This window comes from Opisthocomus hoazin, chromosome 14 (genome assembly GCF_030867145.1).
Source record: "Opisthocomus hoazin isolate bOpiHoa1 chromosome 14, bOpiHoa1.hap1, whole genome shotgun sequence".
Classification (NCBI taxonomy): domain Eukaryota; kingdom Metazoa; phylum Chordata; class Aves; order Opisthocomiformes; family Opisthocomidae; genus Opisthocomus; species Opisthocomus hoazin.
In genome coordinates, this window is record NC_134427.1 from 20058484 (window position 1) to 20085568 (window position 27085).

The 27085-nt window shown below is 44.7% G+C and overlaps 1 protein-coding gene across 3 annotated transcripts in view; it reads right to left on the minus strand.

Annotated features, from left to right (window-relative positions):
* Nucleotides 1-6235: 6235 nt before the first annotated feature.
* The window catches only part of AMMECR1 (AMMECR nuclear protein 1), a 103567-nt gene continuing 82717 nt past the window's right edge, over nt 6236-27085 (minus strand). For 2 of the 3 annotated variants that reach the window (XM_075435385.1, XM_075435387.1), the window contains exons 4-8: nt 21395-21509; nt 12603-12693; nt 10751-10847; nt 7946-8019; nt 6236-6695 (exon numbers count right to left, since the gene is read on the minus strand). In XM_075435385.1, the coding sequence (XP_075291500.1) occupies nt 6586-6695; nt 7946-8019; nt 10751-10847; nt 12603-12693; nt 21395-21509 (487 nt within the window). In that variant the 3' untranslated portion in view covers nt 6236-6585. Of the gene's footprint in view, nt 8020-10750; nt 10848-12602; nt 12694-21394; nt 21510-27085 lie in introns of all 3 variants that reach the window. The other variant, XM_075435386.1, reaches the window with a different exon arrangement.

The window sequence follows — 27085 nt, forward strand, 5'->3', positions numbered from 1 at the left end:
GCATTTTGTACAGCCCAATCAGAGTTTTCTTTCAGAAATGGCTACTTGCAACTGTTAAATTACTGTACTGTTCTTTTACGTCCCAAGTCTTGCATCAAACCACAGGCATTTGTTTCCTGTGCGTCTGCACCTAATAGGAAATATTGATGTGCTGGTTTTCTCGTTATGGCAGTTGTTTCACTAGAGGGGTTTTCTTTGGAATGAAAGTAGTCCGAAGAGTTAACAAAGCTCTGAAAAGGCCAGTAAAAACCGGGAAGAGGCCGTATGCCAGCCCTTCTGTCGGGAGGCAAAAGGTTTCTACAGGCAGACAGGTCGACTTTGGTGTTTTCATTCTTACAGCGACAAGACTCATAACAAATCTGTTAACTTCTGTGATCTCGTACTCCGAGTGATAGTGCTGTAAATCTGTCTTGCAGCTTTTAGTGTAACTTAGTCAAAGCCAAGCATTTTTAAAAATTATTTTATTTTTCTTCAGGGTCGATTTCGTACTTTTTTTTTTTTTTTAACATGATTTCTGCATTTACGGAGTCATTCTCTCGATGCTGCAGAGGTGGCAGCAGGCAGAGCAGCGAGCATCCCCCAGCGCTCTCCCCAGCCCCGCCGTGCTGGGGAGCTGGGGCTGCTCGGCACGGCTCGGTCTGCAGCAGCCCGCAGCTCCAGCTCGCCAGCCCTCGCATTACCCAGGCACCAGGGCAAGGGTGGCTGTGGAGAGGCTCCACTGCTGCATACGCTGTTAGTTCGGACTAATTTGTAAGTGTTACAAATTTTGTAAACTTTTTAACGTGCTAAAACTTGGTTATGAGGTAACATTTACAAGTAAAGGGTAATTTGTGTACCTGTTTTTGTATTTTGGTCTGATAATTTTTTTCATTGTTGTGCCCCGAGTCCAGATCACTGGGCAAATAGTTGTTAAACCTTTGAATTAAAACAAATAAATGCATTTTAATGGATACTGTAGAGTTTTGCTATCATTCTGATCATGCCAGGCACTGAGTCTGTCTTTCTTGCTTAAGACTTTTTAAAACCAGGTAAGAAAATGGAAATTGACTTTCTACTTCAATTTGTGATAGCGACAGTCAGAGTCACGGAGGGACTGTCGTATTAGCTAGCGAATGGTCAGAGCAGGTACGACTGGGTGCTCCCGCGGGAAGCAGCCTGGACTGCTGGGTGTGCCCCACCTTGCCTGTCCCTGCGAGAACAAGGCTCACCGGCACTTCTGGAAGTGCTAAGCATTTACGTATGAGCTGTGCCCGTCCCCTGTCAACACACGGCAAGCCAGAGTCTACTGGCAGACCTCGCGGTGGGGCATACATCCTTTAATCGCTGTTTAAATGTTCCCTGTCCATGTCTTTCAGGTAAAGAGCTCCAGAAAGAGCATTACAGCGTTATGAGTGCTTTCCCTATGCTTCATCCACTGTTCCTGCCACAACTTTGCAGTGTCTTTTATTCCCTGTTCTATGGCGCTTTAGTAGAAGATCATAGAACACGTACAGAAGTTTTCAGCTCAAAACTTTGTTCGGAAAGCTCCTGTAATTAAGGTACTTGGACAATCTCACACCATAGATGATGGCAGTCATTTTAAAGCACCGCAGAAATGTTTCTGGCTGTAATTAAAAATCCATTGAAATAGCCTGCACTAATGTTGTGACCCAGTAGGTCTCGGCCAAGCAGAAGCAGGCGTTTCATTGTGTAAGGTTCCTGGCAAACACTGTTCCTGGCAAAAGACTGCACTGGATGTGCCCAGCTGTATTTTCACATAGGCACTGTAGAAGTTTTACGTTTTCACTCAGCTGGGCAACAGAACCAATTCTCCAGCATAATTTCTCTTGACCAGTATAATACATAGGATGATGCAACAGCTTAAGTAGAAATCTAGTATGAAGTGCTTTATGGAAATCTGAGAGGAACTAAGCAAGCAATTTCCTTTTTCAGGCACCGCTAATTATCCTCTGCATCGCTCTGTAACTGTAAGTCACCTTTCATTGTTTAATACCAACATACCTGTAAGAGTAAGCAAGTTTCCCCCTCTGAAACATCCTTAATCCTCCTCTTGTGCTAGTTTGATTTTTGTAGTGTGCTAACTACATAGCTGGCTAAAGTAGCAAGTGTGGGAGATGGTTGGTAGGCCATTTTAACTCGCTGTACAGCTCCATGGACTGTGAGTTTTAGGTACGCTTTACCCAATTCAGTTTCATGATACCAAATCCGTGAGATACTGAAATGACACTGGAAGCCATTTCCTCAGGCAGGTGTTCCCTTCAGAGGCAGTTTTTTTAATGTTCTAAAGCAAGGCTTCAAAGCAAGGGGAGTGATGGCTGCATCAACCTTCAACAGCTAAAGGTTACGGGGATTTTATTGGTTTGTTTTCAAAAGCTTTGCATCTACAGACAGGAGACCTATTAATATTGGTCACAGGCAAACAAACCCACATCTAAAATCAGATGTGTGAGCTTAGAAATCTCTCTGTCTTGGGAATTACCCTGAAGAGGGAAACTGCTCCCTTTAACTCAAGACTCGGTCCAAAATGTCTCTTGGTGCCCTAAGAATTTGGCTCAGGGAACAAAGTTCTCCAAGTCAGCTTTACCCGCCTGGGTACGTTGTTTGGTCACCGGCTGGACTGTGGCTTTGTTGTGTTCCTTCACAAATAAAACCTCTCTGGCAGCAGCACAGCTCGCCGCCGCCGACGCAGGGGTTTGCAGCTGCCTCGGTAAAGCTGCCAGTGAACCAGAGGTTCTGGTCTGCGCTTCTCCCTGGAGCTGCTTCAGGAAAACAATTTAAAAATGGCCCCACTGTCTTGAGACTAAAAGCTTTTGGGGAAGGGGAGAAGACTTCTGCCCTGGCCCTCCACGCTTTGCAGGAACCCTGTAAGTCAGTGCGAACTCTACACTGTAATTTTTTTTTTTTTTTTCCATAAAATTTGGTCAACATGACAGTCTGCACGTTAGCTCGATGTGACACGCAAGATAAAGCAATCCCTCATGGCAAAGGAATCCCAGAGGGTCTTTAAAATCACACCTTCTACTGCATGAGTAATATAAAGAAAGCATATTGAAATTATTTTAGGTGCCACTTCAAGATATTATTTGATTCTGTTGAATAATGTTGCTACAAGTAGCGTAGGCGATGTGTTGGCTCCACCAGTATAACTAGTTCTGCAACAATGTTCTGCTTCGAAAGACTGAAACCACTTCCACCTCTCAGAGAATGAGAAGCCCACGCCTGGACAAAATTCCATATTTAAAGTTAGATATAAAAAGGACAAAACTGAACTAACTAATAAAAATACTGCCAAAGCTTAAATACTGATAAATACCCTTAAATACTGATACAAATACTGGTGTAACGGATATAACCGCTGATTTAACTGGGAGTGTTTAGGGACTCGCTTCTGAAGGAGACCGAAAGCTGCCGCGCCTGCCCCCTGGCTGGTCCTGCGGTCGGCAGGACGGCCAGAGCTCACCCACCGCAGGCAAGCGCTTCCAGCACCTCAGCAGCCTTCAGCTGTAACACAGAGTGCAAACGCTGAAATAAAAATCATTGACCAAGCCGCACAATTAAGCAGAGAAACATAAAAAGAAATGGTGATTTTTTTTCCTTGTTTTATTGGGTAAATGATTTAAAAGGTAATAACAATAGTGTTAAAACTACTACAATATCTTTCCACAGCCATATCTCACAGACCCACAGATAACCTTCTATATTTTTTTTTCCTTTTTCCTCATTTTTCTCCTTTTAAGCCGTATTTATATTAAAATGCCCATTTCAAAAGTTTCTTCACACTAATAGCAATTAAATGTGGAAGGAAGGAGGATCTAGTTAGAAAGGCGGGGAGGGTCAGGTAATCGGTGATATTCTTGTACTCAGTCAAGTTCCCGAGGAAGGAGGGAGAAGACGGAGGCCTTAGGAGCTACTCCAGTTAGCTCCGGGCCCATCATGTGTCACCATCGCGTTAAAGATAACTCCAGATGCTGGTGAACCACGTAATATTTTTTTTTTGTAACATATAAAACACTAAAATAACTTAGAAACTAGATCCAAATATCTTGTAAAGAATCAACTTTGATATACAAAAACAGTCGTAAGTTGTTACAAAAGTTTCAAACAAAAGTTTGTTTTCTCAGTGCGTTTATGTACCAGCACAATTACTGGGTCCAGAGCAAAGAAAGAGGTTTTTATTTTTTATTTTTTTTCTTTAACAGTAATAAAAAACGAGGAAAACATATCTTTGTATATAAAGAATCATTGCTGGTCTTAAGAATAAATGTAACCAGAAACCCTTAAATCGGAGAGGCACACTTTGGGTTTCTCTTTTTTTTTTTTTAAATCTTTTTTTTCTTTTTTTTTTTTTTAAACATAAAAGGAAAGTCACCAGTTTATTTCAACAGGGGAGATATTCAGACTCCCCAAATAAACTTAATTCAATTAACATCACTAGCAAAAAATCAGTTAGAAACTGTACAAAAATAAAAAAGTGAACACATTTCCTCCTGCAGGGCTTTTGGAAGGACTGGAAGGCAGGCGTCAGGAGCAGCATCTGGGCATGGCTGGAGGCTTCTTTGGTTCGATCTGACACACACAGGAGATGTAACCTACTCCAGACAACAATTTTCAAAACCCGCACAGTTGAAGACAAGTAAAGAGGTCCGTATACAAACGCCGGGTGTGCACGTGGATCGGGCCGCCGGGATTTCATAGTGTGTGCACGTATCTGAGGTCGGAACCGGAGCGTGCCCTGCCCCGGCCGCGGCAGCAGCGGGGCCGCGATGCTGAGGGTCAGTGCTACAGCAGCCGCGGCAGAAGGACGGCCGCTCGGAGCATGGCTACATGTCAAGTCTACGGCTGGCTTGCCTCAGTTTACAGAACGGGGTTTTTAGGAACATTAAGCAAAAGAATTAAAAAAAAAAAACAAACCACCCAACAACCTCTTTGATGAGTAAGGCAAACTGAGTAGTGCTCATAAAACAAATTAGCATTCCAACTTAAGAACCCGTGAAATTAGCTACGTGGTTGTACCCTACCTTCTTATAAAGTACCCCAAATTAAAAAGAAAAATTAAAAATCCGTATCTGAACCCAGCAATCTCTCTCAAAGGGTACTAAACGTTAACTCCCCTCTGTGCGAGCACTTGTTGGGCAGCTTGAAGCGAACAGACCTCTTCTGTCCCAGCGCCTGTCACAGTGAACCGCTCGTTTTGTGCAAACCAACCCACGACTGCGCAGCAACAATCTGTAGCGTTTCCAGCACGCGCGTGCTGAGGAGGTAGGTGCCCTGGAACCACTGCAGAGACACTGATTATTCCAATCTTTTCCAAAAAATCTCATACAACCTGATTGACCACAGACTCTGTAACAGGTTTTTTTAATTAGTGATACAAAACTCTGGTCCAGAAGGGTCTGGCATGAACTCACCTCAAAAGCACACCTTTACAGTTTGTAGAACACCCTTTCTACTATATTTTTTAAGCAACAGCTACTGAGAGATAGACAAAAATGCGTTGTGCATTATGCTGTGTACAAAAAGGAGACAAAACTATCCTTTTCTCCCCCAAGCCATGGTGGGAAGTATTGCTGACCTTGTCCTTAAAAACCTGCAGGATTGCTTATTCATCAGTATATCATTATTACACTGGTAAGAAATTCTGTATAACATCTGCATATATCGAAGATTTTTTAAAAAATCTGATATGATTTTTAGATCCGCATGACCAGTCACGTGACCTGCTTGAGGTTGATTAGCACCTTTCAATACATATATATTTTTATATATAATAGATCTTTTTAAAAAACTTCTAACAAGGAGCTCACACAGAAGCATGAGCATGCTGTAACGAGATGACAGATAGAGATGGGGTTGGATGACTTCTCTTTTTTTTTTTGCAGCAGAATGATTCGGTTTGTGCTCAGTTTCCCTATAAGGGCAAGAAAAAAACCAACACAACTCTGTCAGGTAGCCACTTGTTCACCGTTTCCACTTGAAGACTAAGCCACCGAAAAGCGGTCCCCAAGTAGAAACCAGACAACAGTATCATCCAAAATAGCCTCTGTATAAACATCTATTAATTGTAGCAGCTTCTGGCTGGCGTCTCTTGGCTCCTGAAATTTCAGGCCCTCTGCTTAGAAATTAAGGCATCGCAACTGAAAATGTTAATATTTGGACATCAAATGCTGTGGATGAAGGAATTCCAAAGACCTTCTAACAAGAACCTCTGCAGAAATGACGTGGCAAAGCTAACCTCACGTAAGGGATGAGCATTAATTTATCCATATCTGGTTTTGAAACCCTACTGAAACATTTTTAATAATCCAATTCTTTTTTAAAAATCTGAATTTTCATTTATTCTATCTATTTGAATTTTATGTATCTATGTATTTCTGGACATTCATTATTCAAAATAACTGGAATTTCTGCTTACTGTGGTTTCCTCACTCATATGAGGAAGGTCTTTCCTGTAACAGACGGTGTGTGTTGTCCCCCAGAATACGCACCGAACTACGACAGGTACTGCTGGGCGTTCTGCAGGCGCACGAGCCAGGAGCTAGCTCCTACCATACACTGGGCTTGCGAATATACCACACGTACCTTTTACTAAATCCTATTTTTACAGCAGGAAAAAGTTCCAATCAGTTTTCTTTCTTCTACCGTGTGGAGGGGTATCAGAATTATTAGACAGTATTTACAGCTCTCAAGCACTATTCCTGTAATAGATGAAAACACGTAAAATTATGGCGTACTTGTCCTGTGCTCTTTCACAACAGTCTTTTTTTTTTTCTTTTTTAAACAATAGTTAATTTTATCTAACTATTCGTGACCTGATAAAACTCAACAAGTTCAAAAGCAGAAGAAAGAACAAAACAAGGATTTTTCTCTTCCAAAATAGGTTTGCTATAAAAAAGAAAAATCATCTCACTTTAGAAAAATCCCCCAAAACCCGATGCCAGAGCAGACTCCATATAGTTTGCCAGAACGTCGGGCATATTAGCTGGATTTGTTTCTATGGATTTTATATATAAGTATATAGTTATGTCATAGTCAAAGGCACTAAAATTTAAATCCATTTTCTTCCTAACATGCCATCTGCTACTCACCAACCTGTTTTAGAAACAACTGTCACTCCTAAACTGAGCTCATCAGAGAGGCATCGTCTCAGTGCACGTGCATCGCTGTGACGGGGCCGGCCGGCCCTCGATGCCCAGCGCAGAGCGGGTGACGACGGGACCTGGTGGCCTGCCGGACTGTGTCACGCCCGATCAGGCGGGCCACTTGCTGCTGAAAACGCCGCCGTGTTAGCCTCACCTCTCCCTGTCCGCGCAATCGCTTCTCTTTTGTGTGCCAGCCTCGACACTCTGGCTGCGCGTGCTGGCTCGGAAGGTCGTGTACATAGCTACATGAAATCCTCACCGTGGGGCTGGGATATTGTACGCACGACATTATGAAGAACGTTATGAAAATGCAATTCGTTGTCTACTGTAATACCTGAAGCTGATATGTTTCATTCCCTGTCACACCTATTCATGCAAAAGCCACGAATGCCTTTCTGCTAAGCAGAGCATCCCGAACTGTAATCCTTAAACTTCCTTCCATCCACAGTCACAGAAAGCCTTGATTGATATAATTCAATGTTAATGAAGTAGAAATTTAAAACTTCATAAAAAAACCCAAGGGCTATAGAAGCTGCAAAAAAATCTGCAGTGACTCCGTAATAAAAAAAGTATGGGATCTTTGTAGTAATGCAGTTTTCCCTCCCGTTGCCATGATGAGCTTCACCAGCTAAGAAGCCTCAACATGGCAACGGAAACTATCATCATAAAATGGTACAGTAATAGAGATAGCTAGACCAAGAAGGGGCAGGGTCTCCTGGGAAGAGGTCTGCAGAGAGGTCCAGTGACTGGTCATGCGGCTCAGTGTCAGGAATAATGGTTGTACGGTGGAAGGGGGTGCCCAATACCATTTTGGAAGTGATGATGCTGACGATGGGCAAGGTATTCTGTGTAGCTCATCGTCATCTTCTCACTGCGGTACCTAGAAAAGAGCAGAGAAGCAAATTCAAGAACTGTCACCAGGGAGCTGTAAGTAGCACTAGAAATACAGCACTAGGGGTGTGTTTAATGGTAACAGCTCTGTTCTCCTGGTGTTGGGAACAAGACGAACTTCAGTTGCGCAAGGGCAGGGAGGGAACCGCTGTAGCTGTGAGAGTCATTCTTGAATCACATGACAAATAAGTGCTTATGAAAAATACTTTACGCAACCAGAACTGTTAACAATTGTTGCCTACTATGTTGCTCGAAGTAGAGCGAATAGAAACTCATGCTGATATATTGAGAATGTCCCAGATCTTCAGCCAACTCTCTACATAAAACCTAGGACAAAAACTGTACACAAACACTACAGATTTTTGGGCTGTTTTTAAACAATCTGTATTGATTGTCTGCCAAATTCTGCTTTTAAAATGATCCCAGCTACATTAAAAGGAATTACATTCTTTTTAGGCTAGAATCATAGCCTATCTCAAGGTGGAAGGGTGCCATACGGATCATCGAGTCCAACTCCCTGCTCCTCGCAGGACTACCTAAAACTAAACCATATGGCTAAGAGCATCGTCCAGACGCCCCTCGAACTCTGACAGGCTTGGTGCCGTGACCACTTCTCTGCGGAGCCTGTCCCAGTGACCGACCACCCTCTCAGTGAAGAACCTCTTCCTGATGCCCAGTGTGAACTTCCCCTGACACAGCTTCATTCCATCTCCTACCGCTGGCCAACCAGAGCAAGCAGATCAGCACTTTCCCCTCTGCTGCCCGCCTTGAGGAAGGTGTAGGCTGCCATGAGGTCCCCTCTCAGCCTTCTCTTCTCCAAGCTGAACCAGCCAAATGACCTCTGCCACTCCGTGGAAGTGCTGCCCTTGAGACCCTTCACCATGTTGGTTTCCCTCCTCTGGACACACTCTAAGAGTCTGATGCCCTTCACGTACTGAGGCACCCAAAGCTGCTCCCAGTGCTCGAGGTGGGGCCACACCAGTGCAGTGCTGAGTGGCACTGTCCCCTGCCCCGACCAGCTGGCGATGCTGGGCTTGAGGCTTGACCCCACATCTCCTGCCTTCCCTTGGTCAGCTAGGTGGGTGACCTTGGCATAAAAGGACATCAAGTTGGTTAAGCAGGACTTTTCCCCTCGTGAACCTGTGCTCGCTATGACCAATGACCGCGTTGCCCCTCAAGTGTTTTTCAGTAACTCCCAGAACAACCTTCTCCTTAACTTCACCAGGCACTGAGTGAGACTGGCAGGCCTGCAGTTACCAGGGCCTTCCTTCTCACCCTTCCTGAAAAATGGGACAACATTTGCCAGCTTCCAGTCGGTTGGGACCTCTCCGGACTCCCAAGACTGTTGAAAAATAATGGAGAGAGGTCCCACGATGACACCGGCCAGCTGTATGCAACTAAAAGCAGAATCCAGGCCCTGACAACCAATCTTTTGGGTATGCTTGCATCAGCGCTGTCTGATGACAGGGAACACACTGCCACATTTACACTTAGGTGTAGGAGTGTAAAATCTACACAAACCCAACACACTTTCACAAATGTCACTTAGAAAGACCTTGCGTAAGAGATCTGACAGATGAGGTCTGGTGAGCCCAGCTGCAGCGATTTAACGCATTGCCACCTCACCTTGCTATCGTGTTCTCCTTCGGAGTTGTTCTGGTTGTTCTCTGCTCTTTTTAGGTCTGAAAAATCCCCGCTCAGCCACTGGCCCTCACAACCCAGCGAGATCAAGCTGCTGCGGAGCTGGGCGTGTTTCGGAGCACGGCAGGTGCCCCCACTCCACACGAGGGTGTTCGTTAATGAGGTCCTCGTTTAACGAGCGCCGCTGGTCCCTGCTGAGGGACAAGCTGCAGCTCTTGCACGGATGCGAATGGTCCGCGGCACTGCGCCCGCCGAGTCAGGGGTCGGTGAACGAACTCCCCCGCCGCTACGCAACTAAGCCACAAGCCTGGCAGTTCCCGAGGGTGGCTGGGAGTGGGCAAAGCAGCGCGAAGGCAGTGCGACCACCATCGCATCTGCTCGTTTAACCAGAGGGGAGGGAAAACGCCGTTCCTGGCCTCAGGCACTCCAGACCCCTAGCACTGGCACACGTCTTTCAGCTTTTTTTTTTATTCTCTTCTTCAAGACACGGCCAGAGCTGCTGGGTATTAACCTGGAGATAGTTAGCAATGGACTAGTTTTGATCAGCTTAAAGCTTTATTCACACACAGGGCATTTCCTTTAATTCAGAGACTTGAAGTTAGAAGCACTTATTCCACTCTTCCAACAGCTGTTTAACTGCATGACAAGAAGTTCTTAAAACCAGGCTCTGGAAGAGGCCTGGCTTCACCGCGGCAGACCCCTCAAGCACCACCTGCGCCAATCCAAACCGCCAACGGCAAGCGAGCCTCGGTAACAACAGCCCTGACCAAACTGGGACAAGCGAGAGCGAATACACTGCTAAAATTTTTCAGAGTTATGAAAGAAAATACGCAGGTACCCTGATATGTATGTAGCCTGACATTTAACAACAGCCTTCTCTTTCCTGCTCAGTGCCACTACTCCCCATGCAAGGCACGGATATTCGCAAAAGTCCGTACTGCTATTGGGAAAAGAAAGAAATCATTAATAATATAACCAGGAAAGCTTACTGTTAACATCTGAAATCAGCACTTACCAGAAATGAACTCATCACAGTATTACAAAAAAGGGGTTTATCGGTAGTATCCCATGATGCGTACCTGGTTAGCTTTATTGTTTTCCTGAATTCATTAGTAATTGGAGCTTTGTAGCCTCCTTTCCTCAATAAGGAATCTATGGTTTGAATGTGGTCCCATCCTGTTGAATTTCACAGTAGTAAAAATTAGTGAGAAACAGTAAGAATAGATGTTGCAAAAATACAGTACATTATGTAGTGCTATATTGATAATAAACATGCTCTGCTGCAGTTCTGTATAAAACAGAGATCATTATTCCCTGCTTAACAACAGCTGAAGGGCATATGACGTGCAGGATTTCTTTACATACAAAGCTCGCTCTACAAACAATGTACATTTTTCTCTCGAAGCTGAAATATTTTGAAGGTGGACCCCTATATCCAGGTGTCCTAGATTGGAGGCGAGACACAAAATTAATCTCTGCTGAAACGTTCGGGTACGATTGTGCATCACAATCACGTTATACATTATAAATGGCTATCGCAGTCTGAAAAATTAAATTGCCATGTAAAATAAAATTTAAAAGAATTATGAGTTGAGCATGTGCAGAGAACTTCAGAGATTAGACTTCTCCATAAATATCACTTAAATTTACAGTGGTACTTCTGATTTCAGAACTACTGTAATATATTATAGGTGGCTGGGTAATAAAGAAAAGTGATGGATTAAAAATACAGATTCACTATTGTTCTCAATAAAATCTTCACGCTATTCAAAACTCCTATTTACTGATTTAAAAAAGCCTAATACTTTAATTAGCTGTTAGACACGTTCTTTCCAAAAGATGCAATTAGACAAGTCACATTGTTACATGAAAAAGAAAAAAGGTAGTTTTTGGGAACATAAAAAACCACAGATGGGTAGTTTGGGGCACTTTACAGAGTCAGACTGCCATGCATGGGCTTCTAACAGCATTTAGAAATTTAAACACAACACCCCACCTCCAATTCCTGAATTTAAAAAAGCTTGTGTCAGTGACCACCAAAACAGGATGATCTTGCCAAAACCACACCTCTCTACCTAGCCAACCTTCCATTACAATGGCAAAAAAATGGTCTTGGAAAGCCTCTAAGCTTTTAGGTGACTACTTGGAAACAGAGTTATCAGTCAAAGATGGTCCTCAGTAAAGGTTTCATCCTATTCCTTAACAGACCAACTCCAATATAAAAAGGCCAAAAAAAAGGAGCCGCAATGCGAGCTGCCCACGACTGTGACACACTGGCAGGCTCAGGAAACCCCACCGGGAGCAGTCAGGGTCGGCTGCTTAGTCCAGAAGGTTGCTATTCAATCCAACCTACGTCAGCTTGTTCAGCTCACAGGCTTGTCTGTGCCTCTGTTAAGACAAACTTTAACAACATTATTTTGGGCTTTCATATTGAAAGCAATTCCCTTCCATCCATTGGAAAACCCAGGCAGCCAGCGGCAGGAATTACGGACCAGCAGAAAGTACCTAACTGAAAAAAACCACCTCAACCACTGCAAATTTAGGAGTAAATCAGCTGTGAAGAGAACTGACCAGACACGCCATCCATTAACAGCGCTGGTGCATGTCACTAATATCACAGCGTAACGACGGCAGGGAAACGGGCAGCTTTTACAAACCGCCAGGCTGGCTGACAGCCTGTGCCACCCCTCCGTGGTTTATTTTCCCACAGCTACGCTGCCTTCAGGACTTGTTTAAAAACCAGCTACAGCTGACTGAATCCCTGTAAGGGGACGGCTACAGGCACGCAACTGGCGTTTTACAGAAGAGTCTTCTTACAATTAAATATCGCTCCATCATCTGACATCAGTGCAAGGTCAAATACTGCATTTTAGATTTATATGCATGTTTAAATTCTCCACCAGATCATGCAAAATAAAGTGCAACAATGACCTTGCTCCTTTGCAACCTCCGGTAAGTAGGTGGCGGTGCGTTTTGATCCTTTTTCATTGATGAATTCTATTCTAATGCCATGTACACCCACCTGCAAGAAATCGGCAGCTTCATTAGTACATTGAAAGAAAAAATAGGCAAGAGATTTCTAGCATGATAAAACCCCAAACGCGAACCCTTTCGGTGGTGAATACCCTTCACAGAATCACAGAATCCCAGAATGGTCAGGGTTGGAAGGGCCCTCTGTGGGTCACCCAGTCCAACCCCCTGCCCAAGCAGGGTCACCCAGAGCAGGATGCACAGCACCGCGTCCAGGCGGGGCTGGAATATCTCCAGAGAAGGAGACTCCACAGCCTCCCTGGGCAGCCTGGGCCAGGGCTCCGTCACCCTCAGAGGGAAGAAGTTCTTCCTCGTGTTCAGCTGGAACTTCCTCTGCTTCAGTTTGTGCCCATTGCCCCTTGTCCTGTCGCTGGGCACCACTGAGAAGAGCTTGGCCCCATCCTCCTGACACCCACTCTTCAGAAAGCTTCAGAAACCCTTCTGCAAAGCATTTCAAGAGGGGGTACCGCAGCGAACGGGAAAGGCGCTGACCTCGCGGCCTCGTACGGGCGGCAGCAGCACGACCGCGGCCGGGCTGCAGCTCCCCAGCACGGAGCGTCGTTTCTGCTCCGAGGGAAAGCCAGCGGAGACACGGAAATCGCGCCGAGCACGCCGCCTGCCTCGGACCCAAAATCCCCCGGTCAGCAGGCAGAATCCGCAGGCAGCCCCGCGGCGGGCAAATGGAAGGAGGCTTCCCTGAAGAGCACTGACTGTCTTCAGAGTAACGGCTGAACGAGGAGAGATCCGTCACGCCACAAACCGCGCCTGGAGCCTGCAACATTTCTGCTAATGGATGACGAAGAAAAGGAGATCTTCCAAAGCAGTCAGCCTCAAACCCCCTATTTCCAAGCCACTGAGGACACCAATGCGACAAAATGCCAGCGCGGAACCCAAAATCACTAATACCAAGGAGTTAGGTATGCGTAAAGTTGAACTGCCAAAAAAATTTCAAAATAACAATAATAATAATAAAAAAAAGTGGCTAGGCATCTCTCCAGGGTGTTGTTCAAGCAATCCTGCTTTCACAAGAGTCCCTGCGCTGGGCACGCCAGAAAAGACACGCCATTGCCAGGAAGGGTCCAGAGGCTTTTGTGTTCTGTGCGTGGACACGAGGCAGTAGTAGACAGATATTTTTATTTGCATGCCCGCATAACTAAGACGTTATTTCCATTTAAATCCGAAGTTGCCACACTGTACGTGGAAATGACCAGTTTATGTTTCAAAGGGTGTCCTGGTATTTGCTACGGCACATCTTTTTGGACACAAAATTAACCGAACAATGCTGCAACAGTTTTTCCAGTGACAACCTATTGTCCTGTAACGGCACGACAGTCACAAAAGAAATACGGAACACTTGCAAAGCTCCACCACTTGCTCAATTACCATATCTGCTTATACTAAGACTTTATTTTTTATTCTTATAAATGATATAAGCATGCGGAAAAGGGAGGAAGACTCTGTTGTGGCTGGCCATGGCCTTAACTTTTGCCCACGAATCTAACATTTCTTCAATAGGAAAAATTACTGTGAGACTAACAAATTTAACTCACTTTGAATTTTAACGTGGTATTTCATTACCAACCACTCCTAAACCTAACTTTCACAAGATGGATAGAGAATCACTAGAGAGATCAAATCTGTGTGCTCAGATGATGTAACCAGGGACCCAAAGGACCTGAGGGCAAAATGAAACGGCGTCAGAAGCTGAAAGGAGCCTCCCGAATTTATTCCAAGAACTGGGTCTGTGCAGCCGGGGGCTCTGTAACTGCCTATATTCAATGGCCTAAGCACCAAGATCAAGTATTTTCAGGTTCTGCACACCTTCAAATCCTGCAGAATATGAGATACTAAATTTTACGCAACTGTTTTGCATAACAGTGATATCTAATATTGATGAGAAACCAGCCAGAAGCACGAGTGCCGCACACTCAAGCAGCAGGTGATCGCGTCGCACTGGAGGTTTCCCATTAACCGTTTTCATGGACTTTTAGGCCCATGTCTGTAGAGGAAAAAAGACGCAGAGCAAAATGAGTCAGGCAACGCAACTTCACCCACCGTTCCCCTGGCTGGGCAATTTTCACAGCGTTCTCTGAAGCGTGAACTCCAGCCGCGTCGCTGAGCAGCACTCTTAGGCCAGTACAAACGGCTTCTCATTGTTTAGCTCCAGTTAAAACAAAACCAGGCCCCAGTTAAACAAATAGAAGCCACGCACCAGCAAAATAAGAATGATCCACACTAAGACTGGCATGGGCACAGTTAGGAATTTATTTTGACTTCCTCAAGAGACCAGTGTTCCCGCATCGCTGAAAACCTCTGTGTAAATTCCCACAATATTGCTCTCTCAGCTGGGCGCTAAGGGGTAGGTATGTGACTGGGAGGCTTTTACTGGTCTGTAACTGGCTTCCCTACTGGGCTCAGCGCAGAACCTTACACCAAGCCTACGGCACCCTTCTCAATATCAAAACACCGACACACTACGGGCAAGTTCTTGTAGAGTAACGACATCTGTGCAGGTCAAAAACCAAACCAAACAATCTTCTTCTGCAGACGGGAGGTTCAGTTCTGTCCCGGCTGTTACCATTTATTGGGGAAACGACCACACACAGGTCCCCTTCCGAGCTGCAACAAGACCACGCCATGGCTGCACCAGCCTCCCGAGCAGCCAGGAACCTGCTGGGACTGCCGCTGTCAGGAGAGGAAAGCGACAGAAAGAGAGAGACTTCGAAGGGCACCAAACCAAGCTCCGATTTCCATAGGGCTTTGAGCACAAAATGCTGTACACCAGGTACCCAGTACTTGCGCATATGAACTTTCTGACCCTCTGTATAAGCGGCCAGAGGCTACCTAAAACCAGCTTCAGTGACAATGTTAATTAAAAAACACAGACCTTTCACTAAACATAAGGATTGCCTTTAACTGATTGTTTTATTTTACTTCTGAAGCAACCTCAACAAATTTTCAGACTTTATTGTGCATTTATAGATGTTCATAGCCACTTACACGCGTTCTTTCATCACCTCGGGATGGGGGGAAACACGCACACGCTACATTTCTTGTTTTGCCCAGCACTTCTGGCACTTGCTAGATTATTGCCCCTAACACCTCGCACTCTGTGTCCATCTCCGTTGGGGAAGAAAACGCTGCTCCAACACCCACCCCGAAAGCTGAAGCAAGTCGCCTGCTGTTCTGACTCCACGTTCCAAGCTCCCAGTTTACAAATCCGTGCCTCCTGTACCGACTCTCCAACCACAATGAGCGGCAGCGATCACACTATTCTCGTCAGACCACCCCCAGGGAATTGGGGTAAGCAGCTCAAACATCGCGCCGTGTTCAAATGTAAGCTTCTAGTGGAGTAAATTACCACCAAATCATCATTCTGTTGGGTTTTACCTACTGAAGTCTGGAAGAGATTTGCATGCAATTATCACTAATTAGTTTAAGATTAATTAATTGTGAACGTTTTTTCCAGAAATACAGCAAAGCAGGTGGCACAGAGTCTGCTGGAAGGAGCGCACGGGGAGCACCCCAGAGCCGGAGCAGCGCGGCATGTCCTCGGCGTCTGGAGCGAGCGCCTGTCCCCGCAGCTCCCCGCGCGCCGCTCTCCTCCACGCCGCCCAGCGCAGCGGCCACACAGCGACCTGCTCCGCTCGCCCGCCCTCGCTTCTGCCCCTCCGCGCGTCCACGGGACCACGGGCAGAGCGAGAGGAGCCAGGGCTGGGTGCCGTGAACCCCGCTGCCCGCTTACGGCCTGCCGGCTCAGCCTTTGGGCAGCCTCCAACAACAGAGCCGGCCTGTCCCGTGCACAGTGCTCCTTCCGACGCCACGCGGCGCAGCAACCTTCCCCTCTCTTTACCTAACTACTACGATGGAAAGAGCGGTATACTAACCAGTCTGGAAATGGAACGCTTCCCATCAAGCGACTACTGCTGCTGACTAGAAGCTGACCCCACTTTTTGTTGGCTAATTCTACAGTTTTTTAGCCCCACATTTGTATCAAATACGCTGGCTGCTTTCTGATCATCTTCAGTAGGGCTTAAATACGACATTTTGATTCAACAGTGGAGGAAAAAACTGCTCGGGGGAGACGCTCTCTGCTGCGTGACAAGCATTCGTTCATTAATGCATCAATTATTCACATACATGGAATCAGTGAGCATCGTCCAAAGAGAGTAAACCATTGAGATCCAGACTCTTCTCTGTTCTGAGGAACGTCAGCTGCAGGAGCTGCAGGAGCTGCAGGAGCTGCTGGTGCCGCCGCGCTTGCAGGAAGGGAAGAATTTCCGCCACTCTTAAACGTACTATAACTTTGTCAACACCGAAAAGCCACCTTTCAGTCAACATTCTTGGCTACAACTATTTAAGCTAATATTTAAGCCAGCGCACACAGGCTGAAGGCCTTCTGTCTCTGCACAGCAGGTGGGCACAATTCTGCAGATTTTACTTTACTGAAGAACAGCAACTTCAGGGCAAAGATCTCTTTCTAGGTATTTTAAGGAAGAGCCGCTGCTCAATTCTAGTTATTTATTACCTGCTGGAATTACAATCATGTTTTCAAAAAAGTTTCTTGTTATAATTACAATCATAATATTTTATGACGTTTTTAATAAATGGGGGGAAGGTCTGAATTAGCAAGACAGGCTCTACCTTCTAGCCAAACACCCCACAGATTCCTAATTAAATTAATGAGAAAATAAATCAAAAAGGTGTTGGTTTGCTGTACCATGAAATAGAGAGGGAATGAGTAGAAGCACTGTGCTTTTCCCTTCTGAATTTCCAGGCAAACAAGCACGCAGGGAATACAGTAAATCATGTGGCACTGCAACGCACCTTGCAGCCGTACCCTCCCTACTGCAAGACCCACACCACCATCGCGCCTCTCGCACGCCGTGGGACCTTCTGACTGTAGGCTTATTGGCCCAAACTGCGGACTTAGAAGCTTCCCAAACCAAAGAGAAGTTCTTTCTAGAGGACCCAAAGCCACGCTACTTCACAGCAAGGTACTCAAACTCTTCCCCGTCCCTTCTTTCGGGGTGCTGGTAACTACACGCGTGGCTCCCAGTGCAACGGGAGACGCGAGCCTACCTGCGTTAAGAACCAACAGCAAAATTGGAGGCATCCTGAGGCAGGAATTCAAATTTGTGCAGGAAAGAAAAGACTTAGTAGAAGGTCAGATCAGAAAGATGAGCTCAAGGAGAAGGGAAATATGGATAAAGCTGAGTTTATGGGGGGAAGGAATGACTGCCATCAATATCAAATGTGTTTAAAAATAACTGGTCTTTATGATTTCTCTCCTGAGCAGTCCTTTGATATCTGATCTTTGACAAACGAGCAGTACTGTCAAAAAAACAAAGAGTTTCCCATGCTGCCCATTTCTTTGAGATGGGAAGTCTGTGAAACTCCAGCCCAGCAGAGCTGGGTTCTGCCTCGCGGAGATGAAGCAGTGGTTGGTCCTGCTCATCTCCAAGCCCCACGTCTGTTCAGCTGCTAACGTGCGCTGCGCTTCATACCAAGCCACGTGTAGCTAAGAATGCTGCATTACATTTTCGGAAGCGTCCTCACGAACCACAGCACTGAAGCGGTCTTTTAAAGGCTTGTACTTCCACCCAGTTACTTTCATGTAAGGTGAAAATGGCAGCAATTTGAGAAGTCATACGGGAGCTGGAGCAGCCAACTCGCTCAGGTCTCCTGTTTACTTGGTCGAAGTTTCTGCTGCAAAAGGATCTCACACTGCTTTTCATAGCTGAAATACTAATTTATTTAGTTTGGGGAGGTAATTCATCAATCGGGGAAAAGTAGATCTGTCGCTCTGCTTGGGGACACAGGAGAGGCTCGCGAGCCGGGTCGCCAAACGATCTTGTCTCTCGGCCACCCGAGCGCTGCCAGCTGTCCGAAGCGGCCGTTCAGAAATCCCGTGCCCGCTGTCAGCACATCGCTGAACTGGCTCCCCCGGGATCCGCAGCAGCACACCTACAGCAGCCAGGTCTCCTAGCCAGGCCGACGTTTTTCAGGATGATCTGGAAATTAGCATTATACAAGACGAAAGATGCAGAATCTCTCTTTACGCCATACTCCAGACATCCCGAAATGCCTTTTTGCCATTAATCTTGCGTAACTACAGCTCCCTTAAAAGAAACAAGGACGACATGCGCTGTCTCACTGACAGGGGCACAAACAGCAGGGAATCATTCTCTTAACGACCAACAATTACAAATTTAATCCTTCTCATATTTACATAGACACACACACACACCCCTGCCCCTTTTGCACAGAAAGCTTGTGGTTCATCCACAACTACATGTGATGCAATCACTTGAGAAGCACATCTAACTTCTAGGAAAAAAGGGAAAAAAACCCAAATGATGGCACCTACTTTGTGACCATTTCCTAGAACTCCTAGGAATTTGCTAGAGGTTTTAAAAACCTCTCATTAAAAAACTTGAAACGAAACAGGAGAGAGCAACTAAGCAAATGGATAACACACAGACCATTATATTTTTGACCCCTCCGTTCTTCCCTCTAAGTCAGGGCTTTCCAGTCAGAAGAATCGTGTGAATCCCTAAGATCAGCCGGAACCCAGCAACGTTACAGTTCTGCACAGAGCTTGCTCACACCGCTGCTGAAGTCACCAGGACTCTGCAACGAGATATCGCGCAGCGCAGAGAGGAAAAGCTTCCCTCGTTTCACACAAGTGTTAAAGTCATGCATCAGAAGTCTCCCTAGGAACAAAGTTAAAACCAGTCTTGCCAAGGGAGAGTGGACTTTTGAACTTTTATGATGTTTTTAATAAATGGGGAGAAAGTCTGAATTAGCAAAACAGGGTTTACCTTCTAGCCAAACACCCCACAGATTCCTGATTAAATTAATGAGAAAATAAATCAAGAAGGTGTTCATTTGCTATAACACAAAATAGAGAGGGAATGAGTTTCCTTCGGTTTCAGCTTCAGAAATTCAGAAATTGGTTTCAGCTTCTCTGTAAGGATGGACATTTTGGTCATAGAAGTTTATTATTGAGAGAATAAAACAGCATCTAATGATATTTATGGACTACCGCATGGGAAGATCTAAAGGGTATTTCGTTATGCACTTCACACTTTTAGAGAGACACTATGAGTGTATTCATAGGCTGATTTTTAATAAATAAATGAAATTAAATTGTAAGCATCACTACGGTTACTACCAGAAGTCAACCTAGTAAAGCAGTAAAATTCTACCAGTTGTAATTTTGACTTCTGGCTTGGTTTAGTGTCACAAGTCAAGACAGTTTTGATTACTTGAAAATACTGTTCAAAGTATTCTAACAGCTCGGTGACAAGAGAAACTACTTCTCTGCAAAAAGCTTCTTGTCGAGAATGCACACACAGTTTCAGCTAAGATTTATTTTTGGTCTGACGTTACATAAAAAAAGAGTAATTCTATTTATGGCGAAAATGCTGATAAACTCAAAGAACGCTTATATTCATCTCACTGAGAATCACAGATCAGAAGGTAAGAAGCCCTTGTCATTGTGAGTTGAATAGGAAACACATTTTTATTAGATTTTCAGCTACTGTAAAATTCATAATGCTGAGGTTACTGCTGGATAGCACCAATCTGACACAAGCAGGGCCTCTTACCATTTTAACATAAATGAAATTTCTATTCAACATACACTTGTTATGTGTGAATACAATAGAAAGCCTCTTTTTCTCTTCAGAAATCCTAACTATTTTGTAGCGCTAAGTAATTCTTAAAGGGAAATACTGTAACTTGTGTGGTGTTTGTGGCATTGCAACATGTCCACTATCCTATATGACAATTTAAAATTTTTTTTAATGTCCACTCAAACACAGACTCCAAGAGCATCACAACAGTCACACTGACTGAGATGAGCAGTTCTTCTTCAGTGCGGTAACTTGTTTTTTGTAAGTGTCTTAACACCAAATCATTTGCGAAAAAGCAGAAGAGTACGGAGTAAGACTTCCTTCAGTACACCTTCTCAGAAACCATTCTACAAGCAGCATTTGCTTCTTCAACTCTTTGACGCTGCTGTGCCAAGCGCAGGCACGCAGGTTTCCCAGCACCTAACGATTACAACAGATTCAGTTCCCGGCGTCAGCAGCAAAGCCAAGCACGAGCAGTGATCTACTTGGCCTTCCTGTGCCAGGGTTCTCAGGGCTCTGCGCAGGCCACTCGCTCTGAAAGCAAAGCAAGTTTTGGGAAAGACCAACGGCTCGCTCCTACAAGCTAAATAAGGCCCCTTGTTTTGGGATTGCCATTCTCTGCAGTGCTGGTTTCCAGCAGCATACATCAGACTATCCCCTTTCATACTGGAACATCCTCTTTCCAGAATCAGTGGACAAATCCACCAGGCTTCTGCAGTGAGCTGTGCCGCAAGAGAGGTCTCAGGACACCATCGCTCGGACAACACCTTGCCCGACGGGGTCTGAGACGTACACCGAGCTGTGCAGAGCATTCCCGGGTTGGTGCCCAGTGGGCGAGAACACAACTTCACTCCGTTTCCATGGCTCAGACTACTAAGGTGATGACAGTTCCACCAAAAGGATCTTTTGAATCTACGCACAAAGCAGGGTGTATAGAATGCAAAACAGTGACAACTATGCTAAATATAGGCGGATAATTTCAATGGTGTGACTTCTGTTACAGATGCTCATGGTATCAAAGTAATTTTCTTAAAAGGCGTCCGACATCCTTACCTCCCAGTCCATGTAGTCACACACATCTTCAAAGTTAGTGAGCAGAGACACTGAGCAGAAAAGCCGTGGCAGCTCATCCCTCGTCATTGGGGGGAAACGACTATCTTTAAGGGCACTGTTGAAGACAAAACAGAATTTCAAAGGATTTTTTTTTCTTTTTAAAGTTCAAGGATCTAATGAATCAACTGAAGAGTATAAAGGACAAAAAAAAAAAAATCCTGATAAAACGATGACCAGTTTGATAATCCAGCTGCCTGCGTAGCACACTGACCAACACTCCTTAGACCACCTTCTGCCTTAGACATTGGTTTCAGTTCCTGGCCGGCCGCTCAGAGGTGTTCTGAGGGTCGCTCCCTCCTGAGCTGATTTTGCTACTGTGACAATCTCCTTAATGAAGCAGCAGAAGAAAAAAAGCACTTTTTTTTTTTTAAAAAGTGACAAAAGCAATAGTTCTTCTACTTGCAGTTTAGTAAATCCCTTTCAAAAAGGACGAAACTATACAACATAAAGTAGAGAGTGCGGTTCTATAGCCTGCGACAATCAAACACGTAACACAGCAATCAAACTGCAGAACTTCATTATTCAGTGAAAAAAAATCCAAACAAGTGGAACATTCTCCAAAAAAGAATAATATTCATGCTTACTGGCAAAGGTGAATATAAGAAGGTAAAAACCTCCAAGGGCACTACAGACCCGTAAACCTACAGGACCTGACGACGTTCTGCAAAGCAGAGCTAATGATTAGTAACAGGGGAGCGTGCAAACAGCGAGGCTAACCCTCAGGCCAACGGACCAATCTACAGACAGACACACACCTCATGGGGTAAAATCCAACACAGAGAGGAGCCACCCGCGCACATGCCACCCGCGCATGCTTTGAAAACCAAAGCGGTTAACAGACAGCGAGCCGTGCCACCAGTAAGCACATCTGTAAAAACCTACTTGCCTATGGTTGGTTAGGAACCAGTTAAACTGGAAAAGGGAAGGTTAAAGGGACTACGGCATCTCGTAATTTTCTAGTCTCTTAAGATTGGCAATACGACACGTCTGAATGCAAACATGCTCATCTCCAGCAAAACCGGTGAGCTGCTGAGCTTTTTGATGAGTAAAGCGAATTTAAGATTAAGAGACTTACTAAAGTACTACCAAGTTCTTCACGCCTCTCGTTGTTTCATCTAACAATCAGATCACCCTCGTTCATGTTATCTGGCGTACAGCCAGCGGTTGCTGTTAGCCGATACCATCACAGCCACGGCCACCGTGTTCAGAACATGGCCAAAGTCGCTGCACCAGAGACCACCGCTTTGTACAAAGAGTAGTATAACTTTATCGGAGCAGACCAAATGAGGATGCATAAGCAAAAAGTTTAGCTAACAAAAACCATCGTATGTATAACCAGAAAGAGCTTCCCACTATGAATTCATACCATAGGCTGAAGGGTCAAAATAGAACCGTTCTTTTTCTGAGGAAGGCAGGCTTTTTTCCCAGATCTGCTACAATTACAAAAAGGAACATAGTACTGGAATTTAGACTAGAAGCCCTTCTCCAAACTTTGGTATTTTTACATGACAAGACAGGTCAGAAATCTGGATTTTCATTATGAAGACAAACCCATTCTATAAGCAGGTAACAGTTGGTGGGTCTACGCTACCCATTATTTCGCAGTCATTCTAGGCAACCCCAGGTAAAGCTGCCACAGATGTGAGAGGAGATGTTGGGACAGTAAGTAACTAGCCAAGACAAATTTTTTGACATTTATGTAGGAGAGAGAGGCCTCCACAGAGCTGTGAAGAACTGGGAACGCTAAGGAGATTTAAAGCATAATGCCTGTGATATTTAACTAATGACTCTCACTGAAGATGTATCAAAAGCTGGTGTTCTCCAAGGGTTCGCTGCAGGGATTTGCGAAGCCAGCTTTGGAATTGCCGGGAAGCAGGCAAAGCCACCACCCTCCGGTGCCTGGCATTCCGCAGCGACATCAGAGATCAACGCACGCAGCCACGGCCTAACAGCAACATAGGAAAATACCAACAGCTACTTCAGCCTTCAGCTCCCCCCATGCAGGGGAAAAAAATAATACATGTACATAAAGAGAGGACACTCTGAAAATAGGGACAGCTCAAACCAGAAGTCCACCAAGCCTAGTATTAACAACCAGCAGAGTTCAGAAATCTGAGTGAGTGTAAGAACACAGCGAGTATCCAGGGGTGCTTTCTTGGAATACTGTCCAGGAATGCAGCCGCTTATAGCCGAGGTATTTTGAGCGAGAGTTGGCATCTCTGCGCTTAAAAGCCTTCACAGCCCCATTCAGTAAGTGCGTGCATACATGCTTTTTTACTCCACCTTTTACTAAAAACTAAAAAATTACCTTCAGAAACCTGAATTATCTTAAAATCCATTGCTTATATGCCAATTTCTCCTTTGCCTGAGATATGCTGTGCCCCTATCGCATAACCGAGTTGAGTACACTACAAAAAGCACCCAGAGAGAAAAGTACCATTCCATTCATACACGAGAAAGTCAGTTACCTCAGCAAACACCTGTATGAGCAGATATGACCAATACTTGTTTAAACCTGGATTTCATAATTTTTGCAACAATCTGACCATGCAAAACATCTCCCACATTGCAAGAATTTACTACCTTCAAAAAACTCCCCCCCCCCCGCAATGTGATAGTAGGGTTTTATCCAACTTTCAATTCCTTTTCCTCAAGCTGCCAAAATGCACTTCCAAATTTCACCTTTTGAAGCAAAGGCTGTCTGCTATGGGTGCACGCCTGATCCCGGTAACGTCAGCAGTAAAAGTCTCCAGCAAATTCCCACTCACTGAAGATGTGCTGCACTGGCGTTACCAGATGAGAACCCACTGCTAATTTACCACACCTTAAGTTGTACAGAAACAAACGTCACGGAACACCCGCGTACGCCACGTTTCAGCCAGGCTGCTCAAGTGTCGAGATAATAATTTGAAACTGAGGGAGTTGGGGCTGTTCAGCCTGGAGAAGAGAAGGCTCCGGGGTGACCTTAGAGCAGCTGCCAGTGCCTGGAGGGGCTACAGGAAGGATGGAGAGGGGCTTTTCACAAGGGTGTGTAGTGATAGGACAAGGGGGAACCGCTCTAAACTAAAAGAGGGCAGATTTAGATGAGATATTGGGAAGAAATTCTTCCCCATGAGAGTGGTGAAACACTGGCCCAGGCTGCCCGGAGAAGCTGTGGGTGCCCCATCCCTGGCAGTGTTCAAGGCCAGGCTGGACGGAGCTCTGAGCAACCTGGGCTGGTGGAAGGGGTCCTGCTCATGGCAGGGGGTTGGAACCAGGTGATCTTTAAGGTCCCTTCCAACCCAAACCATTCTAAGATTCTATGATTCATGTCAAAACCAGGAAACACTGACCTTTTAAGTGCTGCGTGTTACAGTTATTCTACTATCAGTCGTCTTCTCATTCTTTTATTACTACCATTGTTGAAACTCTAAAGCAAGTTCCAGATACCTTGTGGAAACCTAAGAGCAGACGAGCTTCATACCATCTCGTCACTGATCAACTGGCTTCACTTTTGTATTTTTTAATGCTTGGTTAGCAGGAGACACATGTCATTAGCGATGCTTCCCTTTGGGATTCAGCCATTATCCTTAAGCCTGAACTTTATCTCCATGGGCAGTGACTAAATCAGCACCTGCTGACTGGTGTGGTGCCAGCAGAACAACGGGATGGCATCCAGAGGAGCTCCTCACGGCCAGCTGTCGCGCTGTACAAAACCCAAGCTCGCAACGGTGAACAGGCTGGCATCGCCCTCAGGAATGTCAGCAGATACCACTCAGATAAAAAACCTCGCAGGAGATTTTGTTTTTGTCGTTCCTGTTCCGGGAAGAACAAACACCGGTTTCTAGATGCAGCACTTTGGCACGTCTCATACCCTTCACAGGCTCTACAAAGACGTATGCACAAAAATTCAGACTTTTGCCTCACTTGTGTTCATACGCCTCTTGGTGACCAACTCAGAGCAAACATAAAATACGGACAGGAAGACGTACGCTTGTTTCCCTCGAGAGCCTGTTACTGCCCGAGCTGTGCAGAATGAGAAGTCACTCCATAACGGGGTGTCAGCATTCCTGACTGGTAGAGGAGGCTTCCTTCTGTTTAGCTGATGGAAGCATTGCTTTTGTAGTATTAGAACCTGATTTTACAATCTTCTTCAGTGCCATATTCTTCTGCTAATTCTTCCGTTCAAAGACAAAAGGATTCTTATGGAACAAAATCTGGTATATTAGATACCAGGTTTACAAAACATGAATTCCGTAATTTTTCTGTTAAACTTAGAATTAAGGAAGGGTAAGCAGAAATAATTAGTAAAATGAGCTGAAAAAATTACGCAGAGTTCAAAACTGTTTTTAAAGAAAAAAAATATTAACTTAAAAAGCATTTTCTAAATGATCTGTTCCTTATTCCTTGATGCCCAGAACTAATTTATGTGTATTGCTGCTGAGGAAATGGAAGTACATGGTAGTGCAGAGTCGAAAAGCAGCAGTGCCAAGGCAGGGGAATTCCAGCTGGCCAATAAACGGACATTCGTTTTTCCACACGCAGTTCTGCTCCACATTAAAAGTGAAGCAGGCAAAGTCAAAATTGAATCCTGTTCAAAGAAAACTATTTTTAGACACAAAATGCACGCACACACACGCACAGCCTTTCTGGCTGAATATACTTTATTTACTCAGTCTTGGATGTCCTACTAAGATCAAGTAATTGCCAGTCAAGAAAAAAAACAAACAAAGCATTACTCAGCTATCAGTTTTCTTTCAGCTGAGCCATGCTATACAAATCTCAGCTTCTCCTCCAATGGAATTTATCTGGCCATAAGCTCTCCAGAAATTTTTTTCAATAATTTCATTTTCCATGTACCACTCCTCCTTGTATTCGAGATATTGAAAAGCTTGCAAACACTTTAAAGACTCTGAAAATATTTAAAGAAAACCGTTCAAAGTATTTTGCGTTACCATGACAAAGAGCATGAGGTTTATCAAAAACTAAAATTCAGGTTTGTATTTCTTAAAACTACATCTCGTCTTTGTAAAATACCGCCAGAGCAGCTCTTGTAATCACCTGAAATGACGGTATGAGCGGAGGAACCAAAATGCAATACATCAGTGTGTTGTCCATCTGCAATTTCTGTTGGCTATAAAAGCGCTTTTAAAAAAAAAAAAAAGTCGGTTTCAGTCTTCAAGAATCTGTGACTCTTAAATGTGATGCAGCAGATGGGTAACAAACAGTAGGACACAAACTGGGGAAATACGAAATCGTAATGGAGCTATTTTACTCAGTGTAGAAGTGCCTGAAAATCTCTGTGGTTGAACTGAAAGGCGTGTTTAAAAAATCTGAGAGCATATAAGAATCAAAAATAGTAAAGAAGTATTTAGGTGTAGATGAATGAAGGTATTAAAAGAATTCTTAGTATTTTTTTGTTATTTAATGACAATTATTAAAAATGACATTTCTCAATAAACCTCTTTTATAGGGACAGTTGCATCTACAGACCCCAACTGGATAGAGAGTTTAGTCACAACTGGATACCAGTTTCTGTGTTACTGGAAATTACTTTGGGGGTTTAAACATGACCCAGGGGAAGGCAACGCAACGCACCCTGTCAGACTCTGGGCACGAGGTAGCTAATCCTCAGTTTCACAGGAAGCGTAA